General features: G+C 37.5%; 1 protein-coding gene across 4 annotated transcripts in view; it reads right to left on the reverse strand.

Annotated features, from left to right (window-relative positions):
- GSK3B (glycogen synthase kinase 3 beta) overlaps positions 1-18,700 on the reverse strand; it is a 272,442-nt gene that overhangs the window by 18,300 nt on the left and 235,442 nt on the right. For 2 of the 4 annotated variants that reach the window (XM_016941721.3, XM_016941720.3), the window contains one exon: positions 2,958-3,056. The exons of the other annotated variants lie outside the window; for them this stretch is intronic. In XM_016941721.3, the coding sequence (XP_016797210.1) occupies positions 2,958-3,056 (99 nt within the window). The remainder of the gene's footprint in view (positions 1-2,957; positions 3,057-18,700) is intronic. 4 annotated transcript variants of the gene reach the window in all.

The following is an 18,700-nucleotide window of genomic DNA, read 5'->3' on the forward strand; positions in this document are numbered from 1 at the left end:
TGCAACCTCCGCCTCTCAGGTTCAAGCAATTCTCTTGCCTTAACCTCCTGAGTAGCTGGGATTACAGGCATGCATCACCACGTCCGGCTAATTTTGTATTTTTAGTAGAGACAGGGTATCTCCACGTTGGTCAGGCTCGTCTTGAACTCCCAACCTCAGGTGATCTGCCTGTCTCAGCCTCCCAAAGTGCTGGGATTACAGGTGTGAGCCACCGCGCCTGGCCGAGGACATATATATTTTAAGGTCTCACAAAAGAATGTAACTCACACTGACAAATTCTTATTTAAAACATACATGAATCTTAAACTACAGGCAGCCGGAAGGCCAAGCAATCAATCACTTGGTCTAGACCAGCATTTCCTGAAGTATGTTTGGTGACATACTTGGGCCTTCACTACTGCAGCGCCATAGAAAACTGTTTAACTATACTGTGGTTAAACTGTTTTTGGGTTACAATAAGGGGAACTTTAAAAAAAAGTATCTATTTGAAACTCACATTTTTTGTTAGAATGATGATGTTAAGTTCATTTACTGTATCTCTTTCAGTACCAAATCTGAGGCCCTAAAGGAGAAATATTTCTTAAACAGCAGGGCCAGAAACACCATTTTTTCTAAGCCACCAGTGTGCTTTCAATCTAATGAACAATGGGAAATTTTAACAGAACTATAACACTTCTTTATTTACTTTAGCTCAGACCAATATCTGAAATATCCTCTTCGGTAACTATTAAGGTACTCAAGGCATGCATTTCTCTAAACTAATTTTAGCTCTGACCTCAGCTTACTATTCCTCTATTAACTTCCCCATACCCCAATTCAACTTTGGAGTAAACTCTCAGAGTCAAAGTTCAATGTCAGTTTCTATTTTTATGTTGAAATCTGATTTCTATAGCTGTAAAAATATACACATGTAAATTATTATTATTATTTTTCAGTTTGCTGTAACCTGTATCAAAACAACATGAAAATCAGGTTATACTAGGCTCCTACTAAGCAGACAATTTGCTCAAAAACATAAGTCACAATCATTAATTAGTTCGCTATCTTGCATTAAGAAAGTTACTTTAAACTGCTCAAAACCTACTCATTTTTATACACAGTGTAAAGCCATTCTAGTAAAACTGTAGAAATGAGCTCAGTAAGTAAATGTGTTAGTTCAGGGTTAGGGCCTTTTTCATGTTGTGAACAATTAACATAACCTGGGCCAGTCTTAAATTTGTTAATGGCTTATAGCAATTCTTGATTCTAAACAGGTCATACTTTAAAAAAATTTTTTTTACCTTAAAAATTTTAAAGCAGATTTCAGCACACTTTCTCAATCTGTAAAATGGAGTGGCAATGCTGTCCTAAAGTACAGACAAATAAAAACAAGTAAAGACAAATGTTGTCCTAAAGTAATTGCCACTCCATTTTACAGACTGGGAAAATGAATAAGACACTAATTAAACTAATAAAGTTCAAATTACTTTTCAAGGTAGCATGTGCTGATAAACTTGGAACAAGAAAAGAGATCTTTCTTTCCAGACTTTTCCTGAACATGAACTAGAATGAAATGTTTTAAATCTTTATTAGCAACATTTTAAAAGTTTAAGATTAGACAGAAACAACACCATCAAACAACGAGACATGGATTTTGACCTTACTGTTTAATGATAAGAACTAGTAATGAAAGATTTTATCTCCTGCAGCATAAATACCCTTAGGCAAAAATGGATCTGATCCAACTCAGTTCAAGACTATTTAAAGAAAATGAAGTCAGCTCCTGCCATTAGCTTTTTGGAGAGAGAGAGAAAAGAAAGGTGCCAAATTCTGAGCCCCTAACTGTGCTACCTATTATGTTTCTAACTTAAAACTTTTAAGTTTTAAAAGCATCCAGTCATTATTTGGAAGAATTTCACTTCACTCTTAAGGGTTGGATATTTTCAGAATATTTGCAAGGACACCGGTTCTCACTAAATCAGGCCCCACCATTAGCTGGCTTCAGGCCCAGCAGCACACCCTAGCTCTAACCCGTGAATAATTTTTTTTTGGTATATAAGAGTCTTGTCACATTCTGATCTAAATCTCAGTTAAACATATTTGCATTGCAGTTTTAGCCCTTTCAAATGATTAAAAAAAGATTAAATATAAGTATAAACTTATAATTTATACTTCTTGAAAATATTTGCCTCTCTAGTATACTACTGCAATTTACATTCGAGGGGAAAAAAACAAAAGTGTATTATTTTCAGTAACAATATATTTATATGTTTTCAGCTATAAACATCTCATTTGATTTGATTTCCTATTGAAATTATGTAAAAACCGTAACTTCAAAGATTTTTTAAGTTTATTTTTATTTTTTACATGGGGTCTATGTTGTCCAGGATGATCTTGAACTCCTGGCCTCAAGTGATCCTCTCACTAAGATGACAGAATTTAACATTATCAGAAGATATTTATATCTTATATATAAGGTACCTGGGTGGGTGCTTTTGTTTTATGCTTTTTGGAAATAAAGCAAAAAATTTTATTCAGGTTTACTCATTTGGCTGTGCTGTTTTTGATATGTAAAAGATATTAAATGTTCATACTCATCAAATGAAATGAAAGGTAATCATATCTTTTTGAAAAACATAATTTTTTTTTTTTTTTTTGAGATGGAGTCTTGCTCTGTCGCCCAGGCTGGAGTGCAGTGGTGCAATCTCGGCTCAGTGCAACCTCCGCCTCCCGGTTTCAAGCAATTCTCCTCTCTCAGCCTCCCCAGAAGCTGGGATTACAGGCAGCTGCCACCACACCTGGCTAAATTTTTATTTTTAGTAGAGACAAGGTTTCACCTTGTTGGTCAGGCTGGTCTCAAACTCCTGACCTCAGGTGATCCACCCACCTCGGCCTCCCAAAGTGCTGGGATTACAGGTGTGAGCCATCATGCCCAGCCCAGAATATGTTTTTATAGAAGAGACTTAGAACGTTCTTACCTGAGGCTGCTGTGGCATTTGTGGGGGTTGAAGCAGCTGCTTGAATCCGAGCATGAGGAGGAATAAGGATGGTAGCCAGAGGTGGATTACTTGACAGTTCTATAGAAGGTTAAGACACAAATGTTAGAGTCCACTCTTAACTTTGTATGCAAAACTATTTTATTGGTAAGAGTGAAAATAAGATTCTGCATTAAACTACCAGTTTAGGCCGGGCGCAGTGGCTCACGCCTGTAATCCTAGCACTTTGGGAGGCCAAGGTGGGTGAATCACCTGAGGTCAGGAGTTCGAGATCAGCCTGGCCAACATGGTGAAACCCCGTCTCTACTAAAAATACAAAAATTAGGGGATCAATGCAACAAGAAGAGCTAACTATCATAAATATATATACACCCAATACAGGAGCATCCGGATTCATAAAGGAAGTTCTTAGAGACCTACAAAGAGACTTGGACTCCCACACAATAACAGTGGGAGACTTTAACACCACACTGTCAGTATTACACAGATCAACGAAACAGAAAAGTAACAAGGATATTTGGGACTTGAACTCAGCTCTGGACCAAGTTCTGTAGATAGACATCTACAGAACTCTCCACCCCAAATCAACAGAACATACATTCTTCTCAGCACCACACTGCACTTACTCTAAAATCGACCACATAATTGGAAGTAAAACAGTCCTCAGCAAATGCAAAAGGACAGAAATCATAACAAACAGTCTCTCAGACCACAGTGAATCAAATTAGAACTCAGGATTAAGAAACTCACTCAAAACCGCACAACTACATGGAAACTAAACAACCTGCTCCTGAATGACTACGGGGTAAATAACGAAATTAAGGCAGAAATAAATAAGTTCTTCGAAACCAAGGAGAACAGTGACACAACATACCAGAATCTCTGGGACACAGCTAAAGCAGTGTTTAAAGGGAAATTTATAGCACTAAATAAATGCCCACAGGAGAAAGCAGGAAAGATGTAAAATTGACACCCTAACATCACAATTAAAAGAACCAGAGAAGCAAGAGCAAACACATTCAAAAGCTAGCACAAGACAAGAAATAACTAAGATCAGAGCAGAACAGAAGGAGACAGAGACACAAAAAACTCTTAAAAAAAAATCAATGAATCCAGGGGCTGGTTTTTTGAAAAGATTAACAAAATAGATAGACTGCTAGCCAGATTAATAAAGAAAAGAGAGAAGAATCAAATAGACACAATAAAAAATGATAAAGGGGAGATCACCACTGATCCCACAGAAATACAAACTACCATCAGAGAATACTATAAACAGCTCTACGCAAATAAACTAGAAAATCTAGAAGAAATGGATAAATTCCTGGACACATACACCCTCCCAAGACTAAACCAAGAAGAAGTTGAATCTCTGAATAGACCAATGGCAGTAATTAATAGCCTACCAACAAAAAAAGCCCAAGACCAGATGGATTCACAATTGAATTCTACCAGAGGTACAAAGAGGAGCTGGTACCATTCCTTCTGAAACTATTCCAATCAACAGAAAAAGAGGGAATCCTCCCTAACTCATTTTATGCAGCCAGCATCATCCTGATAGCAAAACCTGGCAGAGACATAAGAAAGAAAGAAAATTTCAGGCCAATATATCTGATGAACATAGATGCAAAAATCCTCAATAAAATACTGGCAAACTGAATCTAGCAGCACCTTAAAAAGCGTATCCACCACGATCAAGTCGGCTTCATCCCTGGGATGAAAGGCTGGTTCAACATATGCAAATCAATAAACGTAATTCATCACATAAACAGAACTAATGACAAAAACCATATAATTATCTCAATAGATGTGGCGAAGGCCTTTGATAAAATTCAACAGCCCTTCATGCTAAAAACACTCAATAAACTAGGTATTGATGGAACATATCTCAAAATAGTAAGAGCTATTTATGACAAACCCACAGCCAATACGGTACTGAACGTTTCAGGCAAAAGCTGGAAGCATTCGCTTTGAAAACCAGCACAAAACAAGGGTGCCTTCTCTCACCACTCCTATTCAACATAGTATTGGAAGTTCTGGCCAGGGCAATCAGGCAAGAGAAAGAAATAAAGGGTATTCAAATAGGAAAAGAGGAAGTCAAATTATCTGTTTGCAGATGACATGACTGTATATTTAGAAAACCCCATCGCCTCAGCCCAAAATCTCCTTAAGCTGATAAGCAACTTCAGCAAAGTCTCAGGATACAAAATCAATCTCAAAAATCACAAACATTCTTATACACCAATAATAGACAAACAGAGAGCCAAATCATGAGCAAACTCCCATTCACAATTGCTACAAAAAGAGTAAAATACCTGGGAATACAACTTACAAGGGATGTGAAGGATCTCTTCAAGGAGGACTACAAACCACTGCTCAAGGAAGTAAGAGAGGACACAAACAAATGGAAAAACATTACATGCTAATGGATAGGAAGAATTAATATGGTGAAAATGGCCATACTGCCCAAAGTAATTTATAGATTATTCAATGCTATTCCCATCAAACTACCACTGACTTTCTTCAAAGAATTAGAAAAAACTACTTTAAATTTCATATGGAACCAAAAAAGAGCCCATATAGCCAAGACAATCCTAAGCAAAAAGAACAAAGCTGGCGGCGTCATCCTACCTGACTTCAAACTATACTACAAGGCTACAGTCACCAAAACAGCATGGTACTGGTACCAAAAAAGATATACAGACCAATGGAACAGAACAGAGCCCTCAGAAATACCACCACACATCTACAACCATCTGATCTTTGACAAACCTAACAAAAACAAGCAATGGGGAAAGGATTCCCTATTTAATAAATGGTGTTGGGAAAACTAGCTAGGCATATGCAGAAGACTGAAACTGGACCCCTTCCTTATACCTTATAAAAAAATTAACTCAAGATGGATTAGAGACTTAAACGTAAGACCTAAAACCATAAAAACCCTAGAAGGAAACCTAGGCAATATCATTCAGGATATAGGCATGGGCAAAGAATTCATGACTAAAACACCAAAAGCAATGGCAACGAAAGCCAGAATTGACAAATGGTCAAATTAAACTAAAGAGCTTCTGCACAGCAAAAGAAACTATCATCAGAACAGGCAACCTACAGAATAAGAAAAATTTTTGCCATCCATCTGACAAAGGGCTAATATCCAGAATCTACAAGGAACTTAAACAAATTTACAAGAAGAAAACAAACAATCCCATCAAAAAGTGGGTGAAAGATATGAACAGACATTTTTCAAAAGAAGATATTTATGTGGCCAACAAACATATGGAAAAAAGCTCATCATCGCTGATTATTAGGGAAATGCAAATCAAAACCACAATGAGATACCATCTCACACTAGTTAGAATGGTGATCATTAAAAAGTCAAGAAACAACAGATGCTGGAGAGGATGTGGAGAAACAGGAATGCTTTTACACTGTTGGTGGGAGTGTAAATTAGTTCAACAATTGTGGAAGATAGTGTGGCAATTCCTCAAGGATCTAGAATTTGAAATACCATTTGACCCAGCCATCCCATTACTGGGTATATACCCAAAGGATTATAAATCATTCTACTATAAAGACACATGCATACATATATTTATTGCAGTACTATTCACAATAGCAAAGACTTGGAACCAACCCAAATGCCCACCAATGATAGACTGGATAAAGAAAATGTGGCCCATATACATCACAGAATATTATGCAGCCATAAAAAAAGAATGAGTTCATGTCTTTTGCAGGGACATGGATGAAGCTGGAAACCATCATTCTCAGCAAACTAACACAGGAACAGAAAACCAAACATGGCATGTTCTCACTCGCAAGTGGGAGTTGAACAATGAGAACATATGGGCACAGGGAGGGGAACATCACATACCAGGGCCTGTTGCGGGGTAGGGGGGAAGGGGGAGGGATAGCATTAGGAGAAATACCTAATGTAGATGATGGATTGATGGGTGCAGCAAACCACTATGGCACATGTATACCTATGTAACAAACCTGCACCTTCTCCACATGTATCCCAGAACTTAAAGTATAATAATAATCATAAAAAAAGAATAAGTTTAAAAAAAATACAAAAATTAGCCTGGCGTGGTGGCACACACCTGTGATCCCAGGTACTTGGGAGGCTGAGGCAGGAGAATTGCTTGAACCCGCGAGGCAGAGGTTGCAGTGAGCCAAGACCGTGCCATTGCACTTCAGCCTGGGCGACAAGAGCGAAACTCCGTCTCAAAAACAAAACCAAACAAAACAAACCCTACCAGTTTAACAGGGGAAAAAAAAACCCACATGACAAACCTATATCTCAAACTAGCTAAAAGAGTTAGTAATCAACTTATAGAAAAAGCCCACAGAAGTACTGTGATATATAACAAAGGCATTATCTACTAAAATTATGTCTGAGAACTAAAAATATCTCGGGGAAAGATGTGGCCAAAGTTTTCGAGTAGGTATATTAATAAGACATATCTGCATCTTTCATTGATTTAAATATATTAGGTTTTCCTGTCCTACTATGTCAATATTTGACCACAGGAAATACTGTACAAACATATTCTTTATGTTTTTAAAAGGTGGTGGTGTCATAGCAAGGAGAATATGAATGAGAATGTGTGTCTGTATGTGTATGTATGTACAACTGGATGTACTGACCAACCTACCCAACTGTTTATGAGCCAATGGCAGATAAGACTTATCTAGACACTAGTGAAAAAAGGATTTGAGAAACACCTGTTTAAAGTGTCACTGCTTTTATTAAAACTGAAAATGTCTTTATCCAATTCTTTACTCAGTAAGATTATTTTTTTTGTTACTTTTTACAAGTTTGAAATAGGCTTTTTATCTGCATGGGGGAAGCTGTCTCTGTCAACTGTACTTACTTCTTTGAAGAATCAAGTTCTGTAGCAAGTAGTGGTAGCGAGCTTGTACACAAAAGCATTTGTTGTTAGTTTTAGGTAATGTGACTGTTCTCCCAGTTACCTGGGATAACCCTGGTTTATGCTTGTTACTTAAGTATTTAGCCTGTAAGTACTAATTTTCACTCTAATACGTGTCACAGTTTGAAGGAACAATCATAACCATAACAAGCTACAGGAGGACATTATCCTCTGAGCTACAGCACACACTTTGGCAATTCACAGATACAGCATGAATTTTAAAAAGTTCAAGAAAAGCTTTTTTTTTTTAAATTAAGGTACAATTTATGTTAACATAAACCATTTAAAAGTGTACAATTCAGCACAATTCAGCATCTAGTACATTCGCAATGTTTATAACCATCTCCTCTAGTTCCAAAACACTTTCATCACCCCAAAGGGAAACACCAAACTCGCAAGCAGTCACTCTACATTAATCCCTTCCCCTAAGACCCTAGCAAGGGAAATTGTACTTTTAATGTAGTAGTTTTAAAATGTTTTCTGGTGCAAAGCCCCTGCCAATAATATTTATTCAAATCAGTACCTAAACATCTAAATTTTGTACTAAATTACATACTAAATGATACCAGATTGTGGTAAAGAAAAGCAATAAATTGATGCTAAGATTTATTAAATGAATGAAAGGAAAAGCTTAAAACTGAGAAAACTATTCATTTTCCTTTCCCCTAAATGAGAAAATTTAGTCCAGCTCATCAAATAGTCTTGCCTGGGAAGACAGTTGAAGATACTGCCCTAATTATCAGGTTCTAGGAGATACTGTTTTCTCACAATCAGACTTGGTAGCTATTTGGGTTCTCACTAAGGAACAGAAAGCTCCTATGCCATTTTACTTCAAGTCAGTTCAATTTTAACCCATAATCTTATATGCAGGAAAGCAAAATAATTCCTAGCAATTGTGATGGCTGAAAACTTTATGGCTCCAGGTACAAAAAAAAGTATTAATATGTGGTTTTTATTCTAAAGAAATTCAGATTTACCATTCTCAATTAAAAGCATCTAAAATAGAAAGGCTTCTTTAAAATCCAACCATCCATCAACCCACCCACATATCCATCCAACAATATTGAACATGAAATGTGTAAGGTCCCAGGATAGGGAGATAAAAAGATAACTGTCCTTTGTCTGATCAACAGAAATTGACAAGAACAACTGAAAAAACAATCTGGCAAGAAAGGCAACCACTTAGGACAGGGGCACTGTCAAATGAAAACATCTCAATAATCATGTGCTCGATACCTAAAATAAACCTAAAAATGAAAAGAGGACCGGCGTTTTTAATAAGACATTTTGACAAAGCTGTTAAAAATAATCTTTAAAATAAACTGAGTATCAGTGGTCTGTGGTCCCTCTCCTTATGGCCCATGCTGTCCATTTTCTCCCATATATTTACTCTCTTTTACCACATCACCTATCCTTCTGTGTATCTGAATGCCAGTTGAAGGCCACAGCAGTTTTGTCTTAGTCTGGACAAGAATACGTAATGTATAGTCAGCTACCCCTTGGTATCCTGGGGGACTGGTTCCAAGACCCTCCTCAGATACCCAAATCCAAAGATGCTTAAGTCCCTTGCATAAAATGGCATAGTATTTATAGGTAACCTACACAGAGCCTCTCATATACTTTATTTTTTTATTTTTTATTTTATTTTTTGAGACAGTCTCACTCTGTTGCCCAGGCTGGAGTACAATGATGTGATCTTGGCTCACTGCAACCTCTGCCTCCTGGGTTCACGCGATTCTCGTGCATGAGCCTCTCATATACTTTAAATCATCTCTAGATTACTTATAATACCGAATACAATGTAAATACTATGTAAATAGTTTTATAGATGTAAATCTATAGATGTATGTAATGTAAATCTATAGATGTAAATCTATAGATGTATGTAATGTAAATCTATAGATGTATGTATGTACGTATGTATGTATGTAAATAGACTGTCATTTTGGCCTTAGATAAGGAGAGAGGGGTAACTAATGAAGGGTAAGGGGAAAAAAAGTGAAGAAATTAAGAAGACAAGAAATAGAAACGATTTGGGATCTCGGAGGCTTTGCCACACCCAAAGACACGGAGTGCGGGTGAGGGTGGGGTCCAAGATGTGAAGGGGGGTATTTTGTGAACCTTTTTCGAGCAAGAACCTAAAAGTTAAGAATTCTAAAATGAACAATCACTACTACTTCTACATCCTTCCAACTTCTACACCCCATTGTTCGTCTTCTCTTCCTTAATTACAGGCAATCCTTAAAATCCATTGCTTTCATCTGTTCAGTCTTCTCTACTTCAAAGAGGTTGTTAACTGTTACTTATAACTTTTCCCTGTAAGGAAGCCTCCTTGCACTCTTGCTATAGTCCTATTCTTGCCACCGTAAGTCCACACTTTTTATGGGGACAGACTATGGGCATTTCTATGGGGCTATGTCAACCAGTTCAAAATGTTTTTTTTTTAATCCCAACCATTACTACCTACTTCCAATCACTTTGTCTACCCATGGCAATGAGTGATAAGGAAATGGAGTCAGTGAGGGTGAATATAAACTGCAGTGAAAGAATAGAAAAAATGGTGGTATTTTGGAGGATAGAAACAGCAAAGTAACAGTACCTGTTAGCATCAGACACAGTGTATGTATTCTTGAAGGCAGAGGAGTGTTGAAGAGACTGAAATTGAAATGTAAGGTAATATTTATTTACTAGATATGTGTGCTAAGCTTGAGAGTAGGGGGATAAGAACAAAAAGGTCCATAATGAAGTGGGACAGCTCTGGAGAAGTGAGAGGAAAATGAAAAATAGGAAGGATAAAAGATAGACTGTGTTACCTAGAGACATGGTTTAAAACAAAACGGCAAGAAATTCCAGAAAACTTTAGAAAAATTAATGTGATAAAAATTTCTTCAGCCAACTGAAGATGTCATGAAAACTATTCATTAAAAAGCCACATAGTTTATTAGGGAAAACTACAAATGTTTTGATGGTGCATCAATAATTATGTGTTCCATAATTAAACATTTTAATGCACAATTTAAACAAAAGCAAAATGAGTTTAAAAATAGATATGAATCAACCAAAAAGTTAACAAAATCCATTTAACTAAATTTTGCTGCATTGTTTTATACTGCAAAACACAGAAGAAAAATTCCCATGAAAAGACAAACTGAATAGACTCAAATATGCCTGATAAAGCAGTCTTTTCCAATGGAAAAATGAAACCTACATCTAGTTGGTAAAATCTGAAATTTCCCTTAAAAGTTTCTATTCTTCCAAGTACAAGATCCCCAAATTCATTGATAAAATGGGACAGGTAAGAACTTTCCTAGTTTTCTGAGGGGGCAGGTAGGTGCTAGTGGTAACGTGTTTGTACAAACTGTTGTGTGAAAGATGAGGACAAATTTGAGAGCAGCAATCAATGTGTGAATCACAGGGAAGAAATCAACCCCTCTACTGACTAGATCTCCTCTTACAGTGATGTAATAAAATACTTAGCAGTCATTATATAAAAGGGAATCTTCCTCCTCTACTAGCTTTGAAGGAGCTCACCCTGCAGATCTCCAAAAAGGAGTTACTAAAATAAGCAGACATTCTTTTTCTTCTACAAGAAGTCTGACCTCCTCATGTGTGTACCAGGCCTCTTATTACATATAATAATTGTCAGTGGTTGTCTATACAGTTAAAAGTGCTATTTCTCTCTATTCACAAAAAGGTTTAAATGACTTAATAATGGAGTGCCCCCATTACATTTGTGTATTTTTTTGGGCAATAATTCAAATGCTAAGATGATGTCCCTTGCTCTCACACATTTCTGAATTCTAATGGTGCTTACTTACTTGTATATATTTCCTTGTAGATGAATGAATAAACCACATCATAACTGCTTCTCTCCTTGGTAACAATTCCAAAGTGCCCAGGAAATTCCTGACCATGTTCCTAATGCTAAACTAATTAGAAAATCAGACGAATAGTAAGCAAATTACAAGGCTTACTGATACTGTTTTGGTAATACTGGTGATGTTTCATGTGAGGACTACATAATATGATATTTGCTGAAAGCCATGATGACTTTGGGATCCTTCCAATTTATACCACTCACCAAAAAATGTCTGAATGCTTTTATTGAACTACATTATAGTACAGGTGTTTTTAGAAGTTATCTAGCAAAGTGTTAATATTTTTAAAGTTCTAGTGATGTACCTGAAAATCTTATATTCAGAACTCTATTTTTTTTTTTTTTTTTTTTTTAAGACAGAGTCTCGCTCTGCTGCCCAGGCTGGAGTGCAGTGGCGTGATCTCAGCTCACCGTGACCTCTGCCTCCTGGGTTCAGGCGATTCTCCTGCCTCAGCCTCCTGAGTAGTGGGATTACAGGCACCCACCACCACGCCTGGCTAATTTTTGTATTTTTAGTAGAGATGGGTTTTCGCCATGTTGGCCAGGCTGGTCTCGAACTCTTTACCTCATGTGATCTGCTCACCCCCGCCTCCCAAAGTTCTGGGATTAGAGGTGTAAGCCACTGCACCCAGCCCAGAACTCTATTCTTAATGAAATGCAATAAATGAGGCATTACCAAGTTTTTCAAATCCAATTTAAAAAATAAACTTATTGGGCATTTAAAAATAATACTGCTCTTCACCCACTTTTGGATGGGGTTGATTTTTTCTTGTAAATTTGTTTAAGTTCTTTGTAGATTCTGGATATTAGCCCTTTGTCAGATGGGTAGATTGCAAAAATTTTCTCCCATTCTGTAGGTTGCCTGTTCACCCTGATGGTAGCTTCTTTTCCTGTGCAGAAGCTCTTTAGCTTAATTAGATCCCATTTGTCTATTTTGGCTTTTGTTGCCATTGCTTTTGGTGTTTAGTCATGAAGTCCTTGCCCATGCCTATGTCCTGAATGGTATTGCCTAGGTTTCCTGCTAGGGTTTTTATGGTTTTCGGTCTAACATTTAAGTCTTTAATCCATCTTGAATTAATTTTTGTATCAGGTGTAAGGAAGGGATCCAGCTTCAGCTTTCTACATATGGCTAGCCAGTTTTCCCAGCACCATTTATCACATAGGGAATCCTTTCCCCATTTCTTGTTTTTGTCAGGTTTGTCAAAGATCAGATGGTTGTAGATTGTGGTATTATTTCTGAGGGCTCTGTTCTGTTCCATTGGTCTATATCTCTGTTTTGGTACCAGTACCATGCTGTTTTGGTTACTGTAGCCTTGTAGTATAGTTCGAAGTCAAGTCGTGCTGCCTCCAGCTTTGTTCTTTTTGCTTAAGATTGTCTTGGCTATACGGGCTCTTTTTTGGTTCCATATGAACTTTAAAGTAGTTCTTTCCAATTCTGTGAAGAAAGTCATTGGTAGCTTGACGAGGATGGCACTGAATCTATAAATTACCTTGGGCAGTAGGGCCATTTTCACGACATTGATTCCTCCTATCCATGAGCATGGAATGTTCTTTCATTTGTTTGTGTCCTCTTTTATTTCATTGAGCAGTGGTTTGCAGTTCTCCTTGACAAGGTCCTTCACGTCCCTTGTAAGTTGGATTCCCAGGTATTTTATTCTCTTTGAAGCAATTGTGAATGGGAGTTCACTCATGATTTGGCTCTCTGTTTGTCTGTTATTGGTGTATAAGAATGCTTGTGATTTTTGACATTGATTTTGTATCCTGAGACTTTGCTGAAATTGCTTATCAGCTTAAGGAGATTTTGGGCTGAGACGATGGGGTTTTCTAAATATACAATCATCTCATCTGCAAACAGGGACATTTTGACTCCCTGTTTTCCTAATTATTTTCCTTTATTTCTTTCTCCTGCCTGATTACCCTGGCCAGAACTCCCAATGCTATGTTGAATAAGACTGGTGAGAAAGGGAACCCCTGTCTTGTGCCAGTTTTCAAAGAGGAATGCTTCCAGTTTTTGCCCATTCAGTATGATATTGGCTGTGGGTTTGTCATAAACATCTGTTATTAATTTGAGATACGTCCCATCAATACCTAGTTTATCGAGAGTTTTTAGCATGAAGGTCTGTTGAATTTTGTCAAAGGCCTTTTCTGCATCTATTGAGATAATCATGTGGTTTTTGTCTTTGGTTTTGTTTATATGATGGATTACGTTTATTGATTTGCGTATGTTGAACCAGCCTTGCATCCCAGGGATGAAGCCCACCTGATTGTGGTGGATAAGCTTTTTGATGTGCTACTGGATTCAGTTTGCCAGTATTTTATTGAAGATTTTTGCATCCATATTCATCAGGGATATTGGTCTAAAATTCTCTTTTTTTGTTGTGTCTCTGCCAGGCTTTGGTATCAGGATGATGCTGGCCTCATAAAATGAGTTAGGGAGAATTCCCTCTTTTTCTATTGACTGGAATAGTTTCAGAAGGAATGGTACCAGCTCCTCTGTGTACCTCTGGTAGATTTTGGCTGTGAATCTGTCTGGTCCTGGACTTTTTTTGGTTGGGAGGCTATTAATTATTGCCTCAACTTCAGAGCCTGTTATTGGTCTATTCAGGGATTCAACTTCTTCCTGGTTTAGTCTTGGGAGGGTGTATGTTTCCAGGAATTTATCCATTTCTTCTAGATTTTCTAGTTTATTTGCGTAGAAGTGTTCATAGTATTCTCTGATGGTAGTTTGTACTTCTGTGGGATCGGTGGTGATACCCCCTTTATCATTTTTTATTGCGTCTATTTGATTCTTCTCTCTTTTCTTCTTTATTAGCCTTGCTAGCGGTCTATCAATTTTGTTGATCTTTTCAAAAAACCAGCTCCTGGATTCATTGACTTTTTGAAGGGTTTTTTGCGTCTCTATGTCCTTCAGTTCTGCTCTGATCTTAGTTATTTCTTGCCTTCTGCTATCTTTTGAACGTGTTTGCTCTTGCTTCTCTAGTTCTTTTAATTGTGATGTTAGGGTGTCAATTTTAGATCTTTCCTTCTTTCTCTTGTGGGCATTTAGTGCTATAAATTTTCCTCTATACACTGCTTTAAATGTGTCCCAGAGATTCTGGTATGTTGTGTCTTTGTTCTCATTGGTTTCAAAGAACATCTTTATTTCTGCCTTCATTTTGTTATGTATCCAGTAGTCATAAGGAAGACATTTATGCAGCCAACAGACACATGAAAAAATGCTCATCATCACTGGCCATCAGAGATATGCAAATCAAAACCACAAGGAGATACCATCTCACACCAGTTAGAATGGTGATCATTAAAAAGTCAGGAAACAACAGGTGCTGGAGAGGATGTGGAAAAATAGGAACACTTTTACACTGTTGGTGGGACTGTAAACTAGTTCAACCATTGTGGAAGACAGTGTGGCGATTCCTCAAGGATCTAGAACTAGAAACACCATTTGACCCAGCCATCCCATTACTGGGTGTATACCCAAAGGATTACAAATCATGCTGCTATAAAGACACATGCACATGTATGTTTATTGCGGCACTATTCACAATAGCGAAGACTTGGAACCATCCCAAATGTCCATCAATGATAGACTGGATTAAGAAAATGTGGCACATATACACGATGGAATACTATGCAGCCATAAAAAAGGATGAGTTCATGTCCTCTGTAGGGACATGGATGAAGCTGGAAACTATCATTCTGAGCAAACTATCGCAAGGACAGAAAACCAAACACTGCATGTTCTCACTCACAGATGGGAATTGACCAATGAGAACACTTGGACACAGGGTGGGGAACATCACACACCGGGGCCTGTCATGTGGTGGGGGGAGGGGGAGGGGTAGCAGTAGGAGAAATACCTAATGTAAATGACGAGTTAATGGGTGCAACACACCAACATGGCACATGTATACACATGTAACAAACCTGCACGTTGTGCACATGTACCCTAGAACTTAAAGTATAATAATACTGCTAATATTTTGATTCTGGGAGAACCAGTCTACATTTTTCTATGTTTATTTATATCATGATTTTGTATCTCAATCCTATTGTGGTCTACATTTTTAGCTTTGTCATTTTTTCTTTATCTTTCTGGAGTCAATTCATTTTTATAATTAAAATTTTGAAGATGCATATGTCCTTGAATATCCTTTAATCCAACAATCTCATTTATTTATATGGGGAAACTCAGGTAGGGATAGTGTGTTGACCAAGGTCTACACCTGTGTAGTTAAAGGGAACTAGGCTTTAGGTCTGACTTACTCTTTGCTCCTGCAATGTTGCATTTCTTTACTGTCTTGGTTATATATCATATACCACCAGTGTTCTGGTCTTCTGTAAGTATATCTGTCCAAACTACACACAGAACTTTCATTCAAGATACTAGTGTTTGATTGTTTGTTCCTACACCACTCTACATTTTCCCCAGTAGAGTACATCCAAAGTAGCAGGGTGGACCAAATAATCTCAGGCAAAACAATAAAAATTCTTATATAAAATAGATAATTTAGAGCCTAAAATCTTGAATACAGTCACTCATTATTTGTCATTACTGCTGTAGTTACCTGAACTAAATCTTACCTGCCCCCTTTTAGTCCACTCATAAATTTTCTCAAGTTCTCCCTGTGGTGTGTCTCCACTGGCCTACCTAGCATTTCATTGCCCAGAAGAGTATACCTGATTACATAGAAATTTTACTCTTCTAGATTACTTAGAAAGTACTGAAGAATAATTCTGACATCAATTCTATTGATGTGTCCTACACACATCAAGAGTTCCTATCCTATGTAAATTTATCATGGCTATTGTAAATAATAAGTCTAAAAACCATTATGACTCACCTCAGAGTTCATAGTAATTTGAGAATAACCTTAGAAGATACAGGAATATCTCGGAGATACTACAGATTCAGTTTTAGACCACTACAATAAAGTGAGTCACGCAAATGTTTTGGTTTTCCACTGCATGTAAGTGATGAGTTTACCCTACACTATAGTCTATTAAGTGGGCAATAAGCATTACATCTAAAAAAAAACACATATATACCTTAATTTAAAAATACTTTATCGCTAAAAAATCCTAAAGATCACCTGAGCCTTCTGCGAGTCATCTTTTGTGGGTGGAGGGTCTTATACCTTTATGTCAATGGCTGCTGATTGACCAGGATATTGGTTGCTGAAGGTTAGGGTGGCTATGGCAATTTCTTAAAACAAAACAACCATGAAGTTTGTCACAATGCCTCACTCTTCCTTTCCCAAAAGATTTCTCTGTAGCATTTAAGGCTGTTTGATAGCATTTTACCCTGGTAGAATTTCTTTCAAAATTGGAGTCAACCCTCTCAAACCCTGTCACCGCTTTCAACTAAGATTATGGAATATTCTAAATCCTCTGTTGTCATCTCAACATAGCAGCTTCACCAGAAGCAGATTCCTTCTCAAGAAACCACTTTTTTTGCTCATCCATAAGAAGTAACTCCTCATTCATTCATGTTTTATCATAAAGACTGCAGCAAACCAGTCACTTTTCAGGTTTCACTTTTAATTCTAGTTCTCTTACTATTTTCACCACATCTGCAGTGACTTCCTCCACTGAAGTCTTGAGCCCCTCAAAGTTATCCATGAGGCTTGGGATTAACTTCTTCCAAAATCCTGTTAATGTTGATATTTGGACCTCTTTCACAAATCACAAATGTTCCAAATGACATCTAGAATGGTGAATCCTTTCCAGAAGGTTTTCAGTTTACTTTTCCCAGATCCATCAAAGGAATCACTATCTAATGGCAGTTACAGCCTTATGAAATGCATTTCTTAAATAACAGGACATAAAAGTAGAAATCATTCCTTGATCCATGGGCTGCAGAAATGGATGCTGTGTCAGTAGGCATGAAAACAACATTCATCTCCTTGTACATCTCCATCAGAGCTCTTGGATGACTAGATACATTGTCACTAAGCAGTAACATTTTGAAAGAATCTTTTTTTCCTGAGCAGTAGGTCTCAACAGTGGGCTTCAAATATTCAGTAAACCACGCTGTAAACAGATGTGCTGTCATGCAGACTTTTTTGTTCCATTTATAGAGCACAAGCAGAGTAGACTTAGCATAATTCTTAAGGGCCCTAGGATTTTTGGAATGGTAAAGCAGCACTGGCATCCACTTAAAATCACCAGCTGTCTTAGCCCATAACAAGTGAGTCAACCTATCCTTTGAAGCTTTGAAGCCAGGCCATTGACTTCTCCTCTCTAGCTAAGAAGATTCTAGATGGCATCTTCTTCCAATAGAAGGCTGTTCTGTCTCCACTGAAAATCTGTTGGTTAGTGTAGCTATGTTCACCAATGATCTTAGCTAGAGGTCTTCTGGATAATTTGCTGCAGCTTCTATATCAGCACTTGCTGCTTCACCTTGCACTTGAATGGTATGGAAATGGCTTCCTTCCTTAAGCCTCATGAACCAACCTCTGCTAGCTACAAACTTTTCCTTGTAGCTTCCTCACCTCTCTCAGCCCTTACAGAACTGAGTGACATTAGGGCCTTGCTCTGGATTAGGCTTTGCCTTAAGAAAATACTGTGGCTGTTTTGATCTCTATTTACTTCTTTGTGTGTTCACTGGAGTAGCACTTTAAATTTCCTTTGACAACTTTTTCTTTGCATTCACAACTTGGCTAACTGTTTAGCACAATGGGCCTAGCTGTTGGCCTATCTCAGCTGTTGACACACTTTCCTCACTAAGCTCAATCATTCTAGCTTTTGATTTAAAGGGAGAGTATGTGTGACTCTGCCTTTCACTTGAACACTTAGAGGCTCCTGTAGGGTTATTAAATGGCCTAATTTCAATATTGTTGTGTCTCAGGGAATAGGAAGATCCAAGAAGAGGGAGAGAGATGGGGATTGGCTGATTGGTGGAGCAGTTGGAACACACA

Source organism: Pan troglodytes, chromosome 2 (assembly GCF_028858775.2).
Source record: "Pan troglodytes isolate AG18354 chromosome 2, NHGRI_mPanTro3-v2.0_pri, whole genome shotgun sequence".
Taxonomy (NCBI): Eukaryota; Metazoa; Chordata; class Mammalia; order Primates; family Hominidae; genus Pan; species Pan troglodytes.